Source organism: Columba livia, chromosome 2 (genome assembly GCF_036013475.1).
Source record: "Columba livia isolate bColLiv1 breed racing homer chromosome 2, bColLiv1.pat.W.v2, whole genome shotgun sequence".
NCBI classification, from domain to species: domain Eukaryota; kingdom Metazoa; phylum Chordata; class Aves; order Columbiformes; family Columbidae; genus Columba; species Columba livia.
Window position 1 is genome coordinate 60,984,387 of NC_088603.1, and position 17,870 is coordinate 61,002,256.

At 42.9% G+C, this 17,870-nt stretch overlaps 1 protein-coding gene across 24 annotated transcripts in view; it reads right to left on the reverse strand.

Moving 5' to 3' along the window:
* Positions 1 to 17,870, reverse strand: part of TNS3 (tensin 3) — a 232,459-nt gene that overhangs the window by 3,743 nt on the left and 210,846 nt on the right. For all 24 annotated transcript variants that reach the window (XM_065052142.1, XM_065052139.1, XM_065052143.1 and 21 more), the window contains 5 exons: positions 17,181 to 17,258; positions 14,607 to 14,684; positions 1,583 to 1,751; positions 771 to 839; positions 600 to 626 (listed from right to left, as the gene is read on the reverse strand). In XM_065052142.1, the coding sequence (XP_064908214.1) occupies positions 600 to 626; positions 771 to 839; positions 1,583 to 1,751; positions 14,607 to 14,684; positions 17,181 to 17,258 (421 nt within the window). The remainder of the gene's footprint in view (positions 1 to 599; positions 627 to 770; positions 840 to 1,582; positions 1,752 to 14,606; positions 14,685 to 17,180; positions 17,259 to 17,870) is intronic.

The window sequence follows — 17,870 nt, forward strand, 5'->3', positions numbered from 1 at the left end:
AGTGGACAGAGTACTGGAAACAGAACTTAAGCCATCTACTCTTGTTCCTTTCCAGAACCCAGTGCCCAAGCTCTCTCTATTTAGGATTTTTCTTTTGGTAAATATGGGTCAACAACACTTGCATTCAATAGAAAACACTTTACAATCCACTGGTAATTATATGTTTATGCCACACACTTGTATTATTAAGAGCATTTTTATGTATATGCCATGCACAGGATTTTATTTTTAAAGCTATCAGTCTAAATGAGACAAGAAAGCTTGTGTTAGTGTTGCTGGACAAGTGGAACACAAAACTAAGTAGCAAATGGTTCTGCTTTCATTTCTGAAACTTTAGTCAAATCACAGATCTGCAACCTAAATAAACAGCGCTAGCTTTAGCTCCAAACATCCCACGATCACATAATTAGGCCTTGACTTACAGTGATGCAGATGAAGTAAATTCTTAACTACAGTGGACAGAGAGACTTTTGTCTCTGAACAGCTGCCTTTCCTTCTACATCTCTGACCAAAATATTTTAGAACACTAAGAAACTGATCACTGTAATTATATTCCTAAAATTTTCAGTTAAAAGAGACTGAGACAGGTGCACACTTACTTTGCAGAAAGGCCATCTTTCGTCCATCTTATTGTCCATTAAGAAAGCAGTTAAAAAAAAAAAAAAAGAGGAATGGAGAAAGAAAAATGAAACCTATGTTAGATTTTTTTTTTTCTTTTTGTAGATCGACAACAAAAACAACATATTAAAAATACCACTTGTCTTCCTTACTTTCTGTCCTGTGGATCCAAAGCACAGAAAATAACACTGTTGACTGGATAATGTCGCCGAAAAAAGAGTCTGGATAGGAAGAAGTAAAACAAGTTTAAGGAACAGTTAAGATGCTTAAAATTACCAATAAGCAGACCTGATGATATATTATTTTTGCTATCTCTGAGTGACTTTGAAAACCACCTGAACTGCTCTAACCAAATAAATCCATATTTAGAATTAGTGACATCTGACCCTCAAGCTAAGATAAATAAGTATGAAATACATCTTTTCTAAAAAATGGCCATTTAGATACTATGTCAGTGGGAAATACAAGTTCATCGAACTTGTGAACAATTTGAATATATTTAAAGTTTCAAAATATAAGCACTCCTAGGCATTATAACTTAAGGTTAACCGACTTACATGCTTACAGACCCCACAGAATTAAGAAGTCTATCACTTTTTTTTTTTTTTTTTTTTAAGCCCATAACGAAATCGCGTTGTCTCTCCTTTGTTTTCAAATCTAAAGACACTGTGGTAGCCTTACTGGTGTTCAGTACAAAGTAAACATAAATTAACCTTTTGTCATAGTATTTTACAGGGTATCCAAAGCACTATTACAAATACTGGAGATACACAGTGTCTTCTTAGGCCAACTTTGTTCAGTGACACTGGTAAAAGATACTGTGAACATCAATTATTTCACTGAGTATGTTGAACATCAAATGCTGGCAAAGCCATTTCTTTCCCTTTTTATTATACTCTGAGACAGAGACTGCAGACCATAACTAAGGAAATCAAATCAACAGCAGCCAATCTCTTTTGCTTACTTTCTTTGATTATCTGTCAATGTGATTCCCTGTGCAGACACCTTGAAATGGACCACGGTTGAGATGGGAGAGGGATCCTGCACCAGTGTCAGGCTCAAGGCTTTCTGTACTGCCTGGTAGCCCGTGAGTGACTCCATCTCCACCGAATTCAGGTACCAAACATTACATGCTGTAATGAAAGAGGGGAAAGACTTTGAGAGGTCATCACCCAACAACAAGCAAATGGGTATCTTCTGAAAAAACAAACACACAAAATGTAAATTTTCTACTCTTGTAAACCAAACAGGAAAGACTGGCAGCAAACTACCAAACCTTCTACATGTGCCTCACCTTGTTGCACTGTTGCTCCGTAATTTAAGACTAGAATTTCAGACGCCAGAGGCCTTTTGATGTCCCTTTGTTTTTAATGCCTCTATATTTAACCAATGACTGTATTTATATATTACCCATAGCATTTAAAAAAATACAAGACAGCAGGAGAGGACTGTCCTTGTTTTGCTAAAAACAAGTTTCTCTTTTAGTGAATTTGCCTGTCAGCTAAAGCCTTCATATTAACTGGATTTTCCTGGAGAACCAGACACATGTTTTGGTAAACCTAGCAATGGAATGCAAACTTACTGATAAGCATGGATGGACATCTCGTGAGAGGGACGACGAGAAACAAGTGACCAAGAAACTGACCAACTGTGTATAACATTCCATTCACGTGAATACTTCATATAAAAGTGGGAGATCACGAGGATCTCGTCCCTTTTTTTTTCCTTATGGCCAACATTAGGAGAGGACCTTGCTAGTCATCCCTGCAAACTGAGGCCTAGTGAGAGACTGAATCCAGCTCCGGTTGGCTGCAGAGTCCAGTCCAGGACTTTGGTTGCCGGCTCTGCAGTTGCTGAGACTTTCAAGATTGGTTTTGTGTATTTTGTATTATTTTCTCTATTCTTATTAGTAGCATTAGTAAAACATTGTTAACTTTTCCAACTCTCTTCTCTCTGTCCTTCTTTCCCTCCTGATCACCTGTGGGAAGGGGGGAGAGGGAGGGGCAAAAAGTGGGAAGTGGGGGAGGGGGGAGAGGAGGTTAACAATACATCTGCCAGGGTTTTATTGTCACCCCGCAATCTTAACCCTTGACAGATAATTGGCGCTCAACGTGGGGCACGAGAGAGGGGTAAATGTGAAGATTTTTGGCTTTTCTACTGCTCTGACAAACCTTTCAATTTTCTTGGCACGGTGCCAACTCAGAGATGTGATACTCGAGCGTCTGTTTGCTTTGGATATTATTTAGTTGTATTAAGGCAAAGTGAATTACACTGATTTAAAGATGTTATGGCATAAGTTGTATCAGTTATTTTCTACATTTTGCTCACTGATTCCATATCTGTGTTGGGCTTTCTTTTTAAATCGAAGTATTCATTATATAACAACAAGGAACTGGACAATGGTCATGATGATGCTGTGTGGTTTGTCACTGGTTTGTTTCATTATACTGCAGCCGCTAATGAATTTCTACTCGCTTCTGCTTTACCTTGAAAAGCCTCCAGGAGAGATTAAAGAGCAGTGCAGCTCTGTGTTTGCTAATTGGTCAAGCGAATCTTTAGAAAGGCTGACTAACAATACTTTTGTTTTTTCACTAGGACAGTTCGCAAATGTTTTAGAGAGCTTTGAATATCCTTGGAGTTTTGATAGAACTGTGATGGTGTTATCTGGTTTGCTGAATGTGTGTCAGTTTGTGCTTCTGTTAAGAGAAATGGCGTTCAACAGGAGGTTTGCGTCTCTTTTTTGTCCTGAGATTTGCGGTGCGTCTTCAGAAGCTTTAGCAAAAAGCACTCCGAGCCGCTCGAGAAAGAGCAAAACAGCAAAAGCTGCCGCTGCAGCCACTGCCCCCCCAACCACAGCTTTGCAGGCTGAAGCTACAGCTCCTCCGCAGAGTTCCTCTGCCAAGGTCGCTGCAGATAACATTACTTCTCCAGCCTTAAAGGCTAACAAGGCAGCCCCCCCTTCTTCACACACTGGGCACTGTTGCTGCTGTAACCACAGTAATCACTGTGACAGTCACTCCGACTCTGGAAATGAATCAAATGATGGTGAACCCATACCAGCATCAGTTGCCCATTGTAAGAAAGTCACTAGAAAGACTACCCGCGCAGCAGATGATGGCACAGGGCCAACATCAACCCAAGGTGCATCATCAGGACAGGGAGGAGATGAAGTGACCACCACTCAGTCCTTTTCTCCAGGTGAGCTGAGAGATCTGCGAAAAGACTTTAGTCGTCGTGAAGGCGAGAATATTTTAACCTGGCTGCTCCAACGCTGGGACAATGGGCAGAAACAATTGAATTGGAAGGTGGTGAAGCCAGGCAGCTGGGATCTCTGTCAAAAGATTCCATCATTGATAGGGCAATTTCAAGAGAGTCTAATGCCACTACTCTCTGGACCCGACTCCTGGCAGCTATGAAAGTAAGATTTCCCTGCAAGGAAGATTGTATATCCAAGTTAGGGAAATGGAATACTATGGAGAGAGGTATTCAGTTCCTGAGAGAATTAGCTGTGCGAGAGATCATCTATTTTGGACCAGACAACCAAGAGGGGACAGACCCAGATAGAATCAATTGTACACGACCTCTGTGGTGCAGATTTGTACAAAGCACACCACCTCCATATGCTAAGTCATTGGCAGGAATGGTCTGGTCAGCTAGAGGTGTACAAGATATTACTGAAGTGATTGAGCAGCTCCGGAACTTTGAGGACAGCCTTGCTGGTTCTCTATGGGCTTGTGTCTCTGCTGTGGAGAAACTGTGTGAAAAATCTGATGACTGGTTTGAAAAGCTGTTGCAAGAAATCAAAGAACTCAGAGAAGACACCTACCATTCACGACCTGCACAAACCTATGTTTCAGCTATTAGGAGAAGGCGTTTCCAATCTCGAGAGAGAGAGGACAGAGGCAGCCCACAAAAAGAGGTTCACTGTGGTTCTTCCTACATGAGCAGGGAGAAAACATGAATAAGTGGCATGGAAGACCTACCTCAGAACTTCAAGAATGAGTACGTGAGATAAAAGGAAAAACTCCTAGGAAGGTGGCTGCTCCAGTTTACAAAAGGAGCAGAAGAGATTCTGATGCTCTTGAAGGAACCTCTAATTCTGTTTTGCACAGTCTCTGGGTGTGAATTAGAGGTGCCCTGCCTCCAACCAGGTGGAGGAAAGGGATAACAGAGTTTATCGGACTGTACAAATACGATGGCCTGGTACAACACATCCCCAGGAGTACAAAGCTTTAGTGGACACTGGTGCTCAGTACACAATAATTCCTTCTAATTATAAAGGAACGCAATCCATCAATATTGTTGGAGCGACTGGGGGATCCCAGGAACTGACTGTTGTAGAGGCTGAAATGAGCCTAACTGGAAAAAAATGGCAAAAGCATCCCATTGTGACTGGTCCAGATGCTCTGTGTATCCTTGGCATAGATTACCTCAGGAGAGGGTATTTTAAGGACCCAAAAGGGTATAGGTGGGCATTTGGTATAGCAGCTGTGGACACGGAGAAAACTGAACAGCTGTCTGATTTGCCTGGTCTTTCAGATGACCCTTCTGTTCTAGGACTGCTGATGGTTGACGATCAGCAGGTGCCAACTGCTACCACAACAGTGCATCGCCGGCAATATTGCACCAATCGAGACTCTTTGATTCCCATCCAGAAGTTGATCCGTCAACTGGAAAGCCAGGTTATGATCAGTAAGACTCGTTCACCTTTTAACAGCCCAATCTGGCCAGTGCGTAAGTCTAGTGACGAGTGGAGACTAACTGTAGACTATCATGGCCTGAATGAAGTAACACCACCACTGAGTGCTGCTGTGCCTGATATGCTAGAACTGCAATTTGAACTGGAGTCAAAAGCAGCAATTGACATTGCTAATGCTTTTTTCTCTATTCCTGTAGCAGCAGAGTGCAGGCCACAGTTTGCTTTCACCTGGAGAGGCATCCAGTACACATGGAATCGCTTGCCCCAGGGGTGGAAACACAGTCCTACCATCTGCCATGGACTGATTCAGACCATGCTGGAGCAAGGTAAAGCTCCGGTAACTTGCAATATATTGATGACATCATCGTATGGGGCAACACAGCGAAAGAAGTCTTCAAGAAAGGTGAGAGAATAATTCAGATTCTTTTGGATGCTGGTTTTGCCATAAAACAAAGCAAGGTCAAGGGACCTGGACGAGAGATACAGTTTTTAGGAATAAAATGGCAAGATGGCCATCATCAGATCCTGATGGATGTGATCAACAAAATTGCAGCAATGTCTCCACCTACTAATAAAAAGGAGACACAGACTTTCTTGGGCGTTGTAGGTTTTTGGAGAATGCATCTTCCTGACTACAGCCAGATTGTGAGCCCTCTCTATCAAGTGACTCGTAAAAAGAACCAATTTGAGTGGGGCCCTGAACAACAACAAGCCTTTGAAAAAATTAAGCGTGAGATAACTCATGCAGTGGCCCTTGGACCAGTTCGGACTGGACTAGATGTTAAAAATGTGCTCTACACCACAGCCAGAGATAATGGACTTATCTGGAGCCTCTGGCAGAAAGCACCAGGAGAAACCTGAGGTCAACCATTAGGTTTTGGAGTCGAGGATACAAAGGATCTGAGGCCAACTATACTCCAACTGAAAAAGAGATACTAGCAGCATACGAAGGAGTTCGAGCTGCTTCAGGGGTGATCAGTACTGAAGCACAGCTCCTCCTAGCACCTCGACTGCCGGTGCCGAGTTGGATGTTCAAAGGGACGGTTCCCTCTCCACATCATGCAACCAATGTTACGTGGAGTAAATGGATTGCATGGATCACGCAACGAGCTCGAATTGAAAATCCCAATTGCCCAGGGATCTTAGAAGTGATTACAGACTGGCCAGAAAGCAAAGACTTTGGGATGTCTCCAGATGAGGAGGACGTAAAACGTGCTGAAGAAGCACCACCGTATAATACTCTTTCAGAGACTGATAAGCAGTATGCACTGTTCACAGATGGATCCTGTCGTCTTGTAGGAAAACATCGAAGGTGGAAAGCTGCTGTGTGGAGTCCCACACGACAAGTTACAGAAGCCACTGAAGGACAAGGTGAATCTAGTCAATTTGCAGAAGTGAAACCCATCCAGCTGGCTTTGGACATTGCTGAACGAGAGAAGTGGCCAATACTTTATCTCTATACTGACTCATGGATGGTAGCAAATGCCTTGTGGAGGTGGCTACAGCAACGGAAGAAAAGCAACTGGCAGCACAGAGGTAAACCCATTTGGGCTGCCACACTGTGGCAAGACATTGCTGCTCGGCTAGAGAGCCTGCCTGTGAAAGTTCGGCATATGGATGGTCATATGCCCAAAAGTCAAGCCACCGAGGAACATCTAAACAACCAACAAGCAGATCAAGCTGCTAAGATTGAAGTAGCTGAAGTGGACTTGGACTGGCAACATAAAGGTGAACTTTTCCTAGCTCGGTGAGCCCATGATGCTTCAGGGCATCAAGGTAGAGATGCAACATATAAATGGGCTCGCGATCGAGGGGTGGATTTAACTATGGACACTATTTCACAGGTTATTCATGAATGTGAAACTTGCGCCGAAATCAAACAAGTGAAACGGTTAAAGCCTGTATGGTATGGGGGGCGACAGTTAAAGTATAAGTATGGAGAAGCTTGGCAGATTGATTATATTACACTTCCACAAACACGTCAAGGTAAGCGTTATGTACTTACAATGGTGGAAGCAACCACTGGATGGTTGGAAACATATGCCGTACCTCATGCTACAGCCCGAAATACTATCTTGGGCCTTGAAAAGCAAGTCCTTTGGTGACACGGTACGCCAGAAAGAATTGAATCAGACAACGGTACTCATTTCAAAAACAGTATTATAGACAATTGGGCCAAAGAACATGGTATTGAGTGGGTATATCATATTCCATATCATGCACCAGCCTCGGGGAAAATTGAAAGGTACAATGGTTTGCTAAAAACTACACTAAAGGCACTTGGTGGTGGAATCTTTAAAAACTGGGATTCACATTTAGCAAAAGCCGCTTGGTTGGTCAACACCAGGGGATCAACTAATCGAGCCGGGCCTGCCCAATCAGAAATTCTACAGACTGTAGAAGGAGCTAAAGTCCCTGTAGTACATATGAAAAATATGTTAGGAAAGGCAGTCTGGGTTACTCCTGCCTCAGGCAAAGGCAAGCCCATTCGCAGGATTAATAAGAAGTATTAATAAGAAACGTCTAATGGATATTAACTCCTGGCTTCAACGCTGGTGCCATCGTGAGGGTTTTGCCTTTTGTGACAATGGAACATTATTTTACGAATATAACCGTGTCTGGAAAAGGCAACAGAATCTTTGGCAGTAGGTTGGCCAAACTGGAGAGGCAGGCTTTAAACTGATGAACTTAGGGGGTGGGGGTGCAAAGTGGTGATGCTCATGCCATCACATCCAACTGGGGAATAAGCCAGGCCAACCAGAGCAGTGACAAATATTCCATGGCTGCCTCCCAAGATGAGACCCAGAAGGCCAACCACCTCAAGGGTACACATGGCTGCAGTGGATCCTTCTGTACCCCTCATGAGAAACCTGCGTGCTTGAGTACTTTTCTGAAGTGTCTATACACCAATGCCCATAGCATGGGGAATAAACAGGAAGAATTAGAGATCTATGCATGTTCACAAGGCCATGATCTCATTACAGAGAGGTGGTGGGACAGTTCACATGACTGGAATGTGGTCATGGAAGGCCACGTACTTTTTAGGAAATACAGGCCAGCAAGGCGAGGTGGAGGAGTTGCATTTCACGTGAGAGAGCAACTTGAATGTCTTGAACTCTGCCTGGGGGGTATGAGGAATGAGTTGAGTCATTATGGGTAAAAATCAAGGGACAAGCTAACAAGGGGGACACTGCTGTGGGTGTTTACTACAGGTCACCTGATAAGGAAGAGGAAGGTGATGAGGCTTTCTACAGACAGCTGCAAGTAGCCTCACAATTGCTTGCCCTGGTTCTCATGGGAGACTTCAGTCACGCTGACATTTGCTGGGTGGGCAACACAGCTAAGAACGCACAGTCTAGGAGGCTCCTATATATCATTGATGACAACTTCTTGACACAGGTGGTGGAGGAGCCAACGAGGTGCTACTGGAACCTGTCCTAACAAACCTAGAAGAACTGGTTGGAGATGTGAGGGCTGGGGGCAAACTTGGTTGCAGTGACCACGAGATGGCGGAGTTCAGGATCCTGCGTGCAGGAAGCAGGGCAAAAAGTAGGACTAAAACCATGGACTTCAGCAGGGAAAACTTTGGTTTCCTCAAAGTCCTGCTTGGAAGAATCCCACTGGCTAGGGCTCTAGAAGGTAGTGGGGTCCAAGAGAACTGGGTAATATTGAAACATCACTTCCTTCAAGATCAAGACCAATGCATCCCTATGAGGAAGAAATCAAGTAAATGTACTAGGAGGCCAGCATGGATGAGTAAGGAGCTCACATCAGAAGTCAGGCAGAAGAAGGGTGTTCGTGTAACGTGGAAAAAGGGACAGACCACCTGGGATGAATATAAGGTGGCTGTTAAGAGTATGCAGAGATGTCATGAGGAAGGCCAAACTCTACTTGGAATTAAATCTGGCCAGGGATGTTAAGGACAACAAGAAAGGTTTCTTCAAGTACATCAGCAGCAAAAGGAAGATTAGGGAAAATGTGGGTCCGCTGCTGAATGAGGTGGGTGTCCTGGTGACAGAAGACACAGAGAAAGCAGAGTTACTGAAAGCCTTATTCGCTTCCGTCTTTACTGCTAAGACAGGCCTTCAGGAATCTCAGACTCTAGAGATAGGATAGAAAGTCTGGAAAATGGAAGACTTTCCTTTGGTTGAGGAGAATCAGTTCAGAGATCATTTAAACAAACTGGACATCCACAGATCCATGCGCCCTGATGGGATGCACCCACAAGTACTGAGAGAGTTGGCTGATGTTATTGCAAAGCCACTCTCCAACCACTTTGGAATGTCTTGGATAACAGGAGAGGTGCCCGAGGACTGGAAGAAAGCCAACATCACTCCAGTCTTTAAAAAGGGCAAGAAGGATGACCCAGGAAAACTACAGGCCAGTCAGCCTCACCTCAACCCCTGGAAAGGTGATGGAACAGCTCACTCTGGATGTCATCTCCAAGCATGTGGAGGAAAAGAAGATTATCAAGAGTAGTCAACACGGATTCAACAAGGGGAAATCATGTTTGACCCACCTGATAGCCTTCTATGATGGTATGACTGGCTGGGTAGACAAGGAGAGGGCAGTGGACATTGTCTACCCTGACTTCAGCAAGGCTTTTGACACCGTCTCTCACAACATCGTCATAGGCAAGCTCAGGAAGTACGGGCCGGATGAGTGCATGGTGAGATGGATCATGAACTGGCTGGACGGCAGAATTCAGAGGGTTGTGATCAATGGTGCAAAGTCTGGCTGGAGGCCTGTAGTTAGTGGGGTTCCCCAGGGATCAGTACTGTATTCAGTCCTGTTCAACCTGTTCATCAATGACGTGGATGAAGAGACTGAGTGCACCCTCAGCAAGTTTTGTGATCATACCAAACTGGGTGGAAGAGTTGATACACCAGAAGGCTTGTGCTACTAATAAGTGAGGCTGGAGCCTGGACAGGCTGGATGACTGGGCAGAGAAGAACCTGATGAAATTCAACAAAGGCAAGTGCAGAGTCCTGCACCTGGGGAGGAGTAACCCCGGGCATGGGTATAGGTTAGCAGTGGACCTGCTGGAAAGCAGCATTTCAGAGAAGGACCTGGGAGCTCTGGTCAACAACAGGTTGACCGTGAATCAACAATGTGCCCTTGTGGCCAAGAAGTCCAAAGGTATCCTGGGGTGCATTAAGAAAAGTGTGACCAGCAGGGTCGAGGGAGGTTATCCTCCCCCTCTATCCTGCCCTGGTGAGGCCACATCTCGGAATGCCGCATCCAGTTCTGGGCTCCCCAGTTTAAGAAGGACAGGGAATTACTGGAGGGCTACGAAGATGATTAGGGGTCTGGAGCACCCTTCTTATGAGGAGAGACTGAGAGAGCTGGGTCTGTTCATCCTGGAGAAGGCTGAGAAGGGATTTTATTTATGCTTATAAATATCGCAAGGGTGCGTGTCAAGAGAATGAGACTAGACTCTTTTTAGTGGTGCCCAATGATAGGATGAGTGGCATCGGGTACAGACTGAAGCATAGGAGGTTCCATCTGAACACGAGAAGAAACTTTTTTACTTTGAGGGTGACAGAGCACTGGAACAGGCTGCCCAGAGAGGTTGCGGAGTCTCTTTCTCTGGATGCATTCCTGTGTGATTTGCTCTAGTTAAACCTATTTTAGGAGATGGGCTGGACTAGATGATCTCCAGAGGTCTCTTTCAACCCCAACCATTCTGTGATTCACATGCTTAATTACTTTGGTACTGTGGTATAAAGTCAAATTTACAAGGAGATTAAGAACATTTTTGAAGCTGAAAAGCCTTCTTAGTCTCACTCTACAGCACAAGCAAGAATGATTAAACATATCTATAGCTAAACATTGGTAGCAACAGACTTTGTGTTTTGGTAAAAACGTTTATGTATCCAGAACAGAATTTACAATTCTGGCAGCCGACACATGCAAATTACCATGCTAATATTTCATTTATTTAGCAGTTTAACTTGGCTTTCCAACCTTCCTATAAAAGCAAAGTTTAAATTAAATCTAATAGCTTCTCTTTTCATTTGGCTATTCTGTAATCTGACTAAAGCTTTCTCCTGTGACTATCTACATAAAATGCAGCTAGATATTGGCACTTTAAAAAAAAACAAGCAATCATAACAGTTAAAGACTGCCTAAGTCTCAATTACATAAAAGTTTGTTTTGGAATCAAAAACATTAAGTTTGATTCCAGCATGAAGAACTTCAGCCCAGTAACTTCAAGCTCTGGAGTCTCTGAGTGAAAGAAGCAATTCAGAGATTTGAACTGTGTGAAATTTCCCAAATGTATTTGCACATCGGTGTGATATTTTCAATAACCTTTGCTTGAATCAACTACTATACAATTTATGCAGAGGGGGATTTAAGACTATGAATGGCAAGTTCAGTGAGGCCTTCCTTGCTTAACAGCTTTCTTCAATGCATATTCAAAATTGTGAATAACGTTCCAAACCATAAGCTCTCTTCCCCTCACATCATTACTGTGCATGTTTGGTATGGATCTAAAGTTCTTCATTATCCTGTCAGCCTTTCCCACCACAGGCAGCTCGCCTTGTTTCACAGTCACGCTCCTCACCACTTCTGAGACTCAGATGAAGGTTCTCCCTTCCTCTTCTGCCGTGCTGTCAACAAATTGTGTTTTGTTTCTAAACAAATAGCCAAACATTTTGTCCAGATGGCCCTCAATGTGATAGTTCAAAAGCTATCACCAAATAAAGTGGGTCCCTTCTGTAGCACAAAAAAAAAAAAAAAGGAACCTTCTTCAAAAGTGTTGCAAAGTGTAAAAATGTCAGCTTAAAAAGGACATTACAGGAAAGGAAAGGTAATGAGGAAGACTGAAAAGATTTCTCCTTTAAGAACATCATGCGTGGTCTGATGAGGTATCGAATGGCAGCAATCCCACTGAAATCATACTCAAGGCTAGAACAAAAGGAAAACACCTACATCTATGTCTTCTGTGCAATGCAATTGCCCTGCCATGTCGCTGCTCTCGTCTCCCACAGGTAGCATTTTGTGGTCACATTCATGGTACCACCAATAGCTACAAAATGCGGCCATTTTGAATAACCCCTGCTGCTTTTAGACTGTGAATGTGCTTCATTCAGAATGCTTAGTCCCTTGACTGTATTAGTGGAAACATCTAGGAAGAACCAGGTTTTATTTGGGGCAGAAAATTTTGCTGCTGAACAGGAAGGTTAATAAAGCAAGGTTTGTTCTAGGGAAAAGCCACTTATCTGTATAGTTCCTAGTCTTCATTTGTCACTCTAAGAAGCAAAGGATTTCTGTTCAGCTTCTGCATTTAGACAACGGCTGGAAATGCTCATTAGGTTACTCAGACATCTATAAAAAATTATCATCCTAGGAAAACACATCTTCATGTTTTTGTTTGTGGAGTAGAAGAGTGAGGTAAGGCAGGATAGGGAAAAAGTGCATCTGCTTTGACTGAACTGCAGGTGCTCACACAAGCTCAGATAGCTGGAAAAGAAACAATTTACATGGTTTGGGTCTGCACTTCTATGTTGAACTCCACAACTTAAATGTCACTATGACACACAGAAAATCAGTGGGAAATGATGTGTCAAGGCAAAAAAAACCCCAACCTTTAAGAATCATTCATAGCTCATTTATCTCTTCAGGTCCCAAACCTTATTTAAAACCAAAAGCAACAAAACAGGAAAAAAAACAAACAAACAAACAAAAAAAAACAGTGTGCCAAGATCCCCAAGTAATCCATGATGTGACAGCCCCCATAAGGATCTGACTACTGCCTCAACTCCAGTAAGAATTATTCCTTTTTCTTTGAAAAGCATTGCGTGAGCAAGGAAAAACAAATGTTTCTCAAAAGACAACACATGCCCCCTTCACTGGGTTTTCAAGAGGGAAAATTCTACAAAAATTTTTTCTCCTTGTTTTTTATCCTGTTAGCCACAAACACTACCAGCACTGGCAGACAGAAAACCCAACATATGCTCAGTCCTGGCACTGCCTTGCAAAGGCTTGCCATTGCCTCAGCCATACATTCCTGCTTGATTACTGCACTCAAAGTGATACTTCAAATTTTTAAGTCAAAGTAGACTGCTGTACAAGCAAGAAGCAACACTCCTACTCTCCAAAGCTGCTCAGCTTGGCAACTGCCTCCTTCAGAAGTGCCCTAAAATGGAGGAAGGCTATGAGGCAGCGTTCTTATATAGGGCATGCTTGGCCACAACCCTTCTGCTTGTGACTCCACTGGTAGGCTAAACTTAAAGGACAGCAACAAATGTATTCTCCTGCTCTAATGTGACTAATAGGGTGAACAGACAGATCCTGGGAAGAATGCATAACAGCCTGAAAAACAGGGACCATGGGAGGGTGCACATAGAATACCATGGGCATGCCCACTGGACAGAGGAATGACATAGTGACTGCACTTCTACTAAGGACAGGCTTCAGATTACGAAAGGGTACTACTCAGAGTATTGTGTCCAATCATCATGGGTTAAGATGCTATCACATTTTTTCAGACAAGCTATTTCACTAGTTGCCTCTGGGTCAACTGCACACAAACAAAGCAGATGAGAAGCAGAGCACATCTCTACACAGCTGCTGCGAATACCTCTGTTTGAGAATTGGTTTGAAACCAATGCACAGTACCACATCACTTGGAGGTCATCTTGTCAGGGTTCTTCTGCCACATCAATAAGGTCACAGTAAGACAACTTCACTTGCCAAAATGTATGCTGCAGTATGCATGACAATCCATAAAACAGCATCCAATGGAAAAGATACTGGACATTTCCCAATAACATGCAGCATCAAGTGAAGCACAGGGCAATGTTTTTCAATATATTTTTTTTCAGATTGACGGGACAGTAAGCATCTTCCAGTGGTACTGTTGAGCCCTATGCTGAGAACTTAGCCTTACTGAACACTTTCCTTAGTTGATTTTTGCAGGCCTCAGACATAATTCATGAACCACTGCAACTACATGTTGAAAATATCTTTTTTATGTTAATCAGTTATTAAAACAATATCACCACTTAAAAATTGCTGTGCTTGAACCAACCTGTGTGTACCTCATATTCTCATGGGAGACACAAGTAGAAAGCAAACACAGAGTTGTAGAACTTAGAAGCTAGTTGCAGAAAACAGAAAGAATTTGGTACAGATCCTCAAGGTGTCCTTTACACTTCTATATAGCACTCTAAATTAACTGTTCCCTTAAAAATCCTTCAGTCCAGTCTAAGCTTCAGCTTCTCACAGTCTGTGAGACACAAAATTTGGTGGCAGTCAAATGCAAGGAAAAAGTTCAACAGACCTGCACCCTGTTTGAGAAGCTCCGCTGCTGAATTTGCTGCAGTTTGTGGAGATGTTTCTGCTATCTCCTCCAAGGGATCTGCAAACAGAAAGCACTGTCTTGTTTGGACTTGAATTGACAAATCAATGCACATGGTTAAGTATGAGTTTAGCTTTTGTAATCGCAATCTTGTTTACTGGACAGCTCTTGGCCAAAAACATTAAACAATCTTGTATCTGCAGCTATAATCGTTCCTGTGGTTTCTGTGCTGCATCAGTTTTTTTGCCTCCAGTGCTGCAGAAGGGATGCTCAACCTTTATTTTCTGACAGTAAGAGACATAACTTACATACCATATCTTGCAGGGACACACATGATGTCACATAAAACAATACTAGTAGTTATATTCCCTTATTACAACCTCATTTTTTTTTGAATAGTGCAGTTTTAATTCTCATTTAATTTGCATAATTTACACTAACTTAGGCAGAAAAGACTTTGTGATACTATGATGAAATCAATTATTTGTATTTTGATTCAGAAGATGACAACATAATCCTTCTTTCTTCATACTTATGTAGAAAACAAACATCTGAAGTATTAAGACCTCAGTAGAATGCTTGCCTCCCAATCTTCTGTTAAAATTAGTGAGAAAACAGTCCATCAGTATGTTATTCTCTTCCTATTAGCAAAGACCAGTCACCAACTGCATAAAGTTTAACAACAGCAAGTGCCACATTTTGCACCTGGGACATGTCAACGCTGGCTATATATACCAACTGGGGAACGAGATGCTGGAAAGCAGCTTCATGGAGAGGGATCTGGGGGTTCTGGTTGACAGCAAGTTGAACATGAGCCAACAGTGTGCGCTGGCAGCCAAGAGGGCCAACCGTGTCCTGGGTGCACCAAGCACAGCATTGCCAGCCGGGCGAGGGAGGTGATTGTCCCGCTCTGCTCTGCACTGGTGCGGCCTCACCTGGAGCACTGTGTGCTGTGCTGGGCGCCACAGGACAAAAAGGATATAAAACTACTGGAGAGTGTCCAGAAGAGGGCCATGAAGTTGTTGAAGGGTTTGGAGGGGAAGCAGTATGAGAAGCAGCTAAACTCACTTTGTTTGTTCAGCCTGGAGGAGACTGAGGGGAGAGCTCATGGCGGCTCCAGCTTCCTCACAAGGGGAGGAGGGGCAGACACTGATCTCTTCTCTCTGGTGACCAGTGACAGAACCTGAGGGAATGGCAGAAAGATGTGCCAGGGGAGATTTAGGTTGTACACTAGGAAAAAGTTCTTCCCCCAGAGGGTGGTGGAGCACTGGAACCGGCTCCCCAGGGAGGTGTCATGGCCCCAAGCCTGACAGTGTTCAAGAAGAGACTGGACAAAGCCTTCAGACACATGGTGTGAACTGTGGGGTTGTCACATGCAGGGGCAGGAGTTGTACTCAATGATCCTTGTGGGCCACTTGCAACTCAGGACATTCTATGATTCTATTTTGGTTATATAAATGCATGTAAAACGATCTCACTCACTGCTGCATTCAACATGATTCCTGTTGTCTTTGAAGACATCCAAATGAGGAAAAGAGCAGTAGTGCGACACTGTTAATACATTTAGAGTTATCCATGTGCTTTAAATAACTCCACACACTGTGTCTAGTATCAGTAAGCACAGAAGATCATCTTAAAACGTATGATTCAAAAATAAATCCAAAATAAAATTTCACTGTGGCATGCTTTTTCAGGACAAGGCAAATTTTCAGTCCTGTACCTCTGCCAGAAGAGAAGGAGCTTTCCCTTTTAAGTGACAAAGATAAAGAGAAAAAGCCCACCTACCACACTGGTTTGCCATATAACAAGATCTCTGGTCACATCTACCATAGAATGTTTTTGTGCTAAACAGTTTCATTAACGTACCTGCATAATTCAAATGCTATGTTTGAACACTGATATACAGCCTTTAACAAAAGTTTAAAGAGTTCAGTAGAAAACCACAAGAATGTTTAACATTTCAATACTACATCTGGTGTTAACTTCATGTGGGAGATTAACAGACAACTGAATTATGGGGCAAGCATAGCTTTTGCTGTTGTCTTAGAGTGGTTTACGAAATTACCACAACCAAAATTAGAATTACAGTCCCATGATGCAGCACAGGCTTTTCGATCATTTACTTAAACAATATTCGGACCTATGTAAGTTGCTACTTCCTTTCTGCCAGTGTCACACCCAGGGCACCTTCTGTCCTTTATCTACTTGTCTTCCCTAAAGCCCTTTTGCTACCCAGACCTGAATGAGTGGTTACATCTAACCATACATGGGCATAATTCCATGTCTGAGAAGTACATTTGTCTTCTTACATGCTAGATTACTGTGATTTCCATGACACATGTTTATGACTGGATTATCACAGTACGAGTCTGCTCACAACCACAGCTTGAGTAAGGGCCGTCAGCAGTACTGAAGAACCACCTTTAAAATACAGCTTCCTTCTCTGTGCATTCTTGCTTAGATCTTGACTTTTGACACATTCACCTGCCTTTAGACACTGACACTTTAAAGAAGAGCTTGGTTGGGTGCATCTCTTCTGTACTTTAACAAGCATACCTCTGTCTGGGATAAGGAGCTTGCAGGGCAATGCCAGTGGAGTGATGGAATGCTGATACACCAGAGCTGTCAAACTTCCTGTGGTCAGAAGAGTAACAAGACACACATGGTTAACTTGGAGAACAACATGAATGCTTAACAGCTATGTTGGCCTTTAAGTATTCTATAGACCAAGGGGCCTCCCCTCCACCCCGCTATTTAAAAATATTCTCTTGGCACCTAAGCCAAGACCTTCTTCAGTCAGCTTTAGTGTATTCGTGTTTCCCAACACTATCACAGTTGGATATACTTGAAATCATTAATCACAATCATATGCTCCCTGTCCCTGCTTAAATACACTGCTTAAATCCTAACCTAAATGGCTTTGCTTCAAATGGAGAAAGAGGAAAAAATGACAAAACAAAGTAAGTCAGCAAATTTCTTTCGATGCTCTTAACTTCTGCTACATTATATGTAGTAAAATCTTATCAAGATAGCATCAAGCCCTTGTGCACCTACTATGTGATGAGGTAGACAATGAGCAAGGAATTCTGCCTTACTCACCTAGTCTCCACTGTCTAGTCCTTTGTCTACACGCACCTCTATTTTGTGCTTATAAAACTAAAAAAGATGGTCTAGATAAAACCTCCATTCAATGCAGCAGTGATGTACAAAGCATTATCTATTAAATTATTATTTTCTATTCAAAAT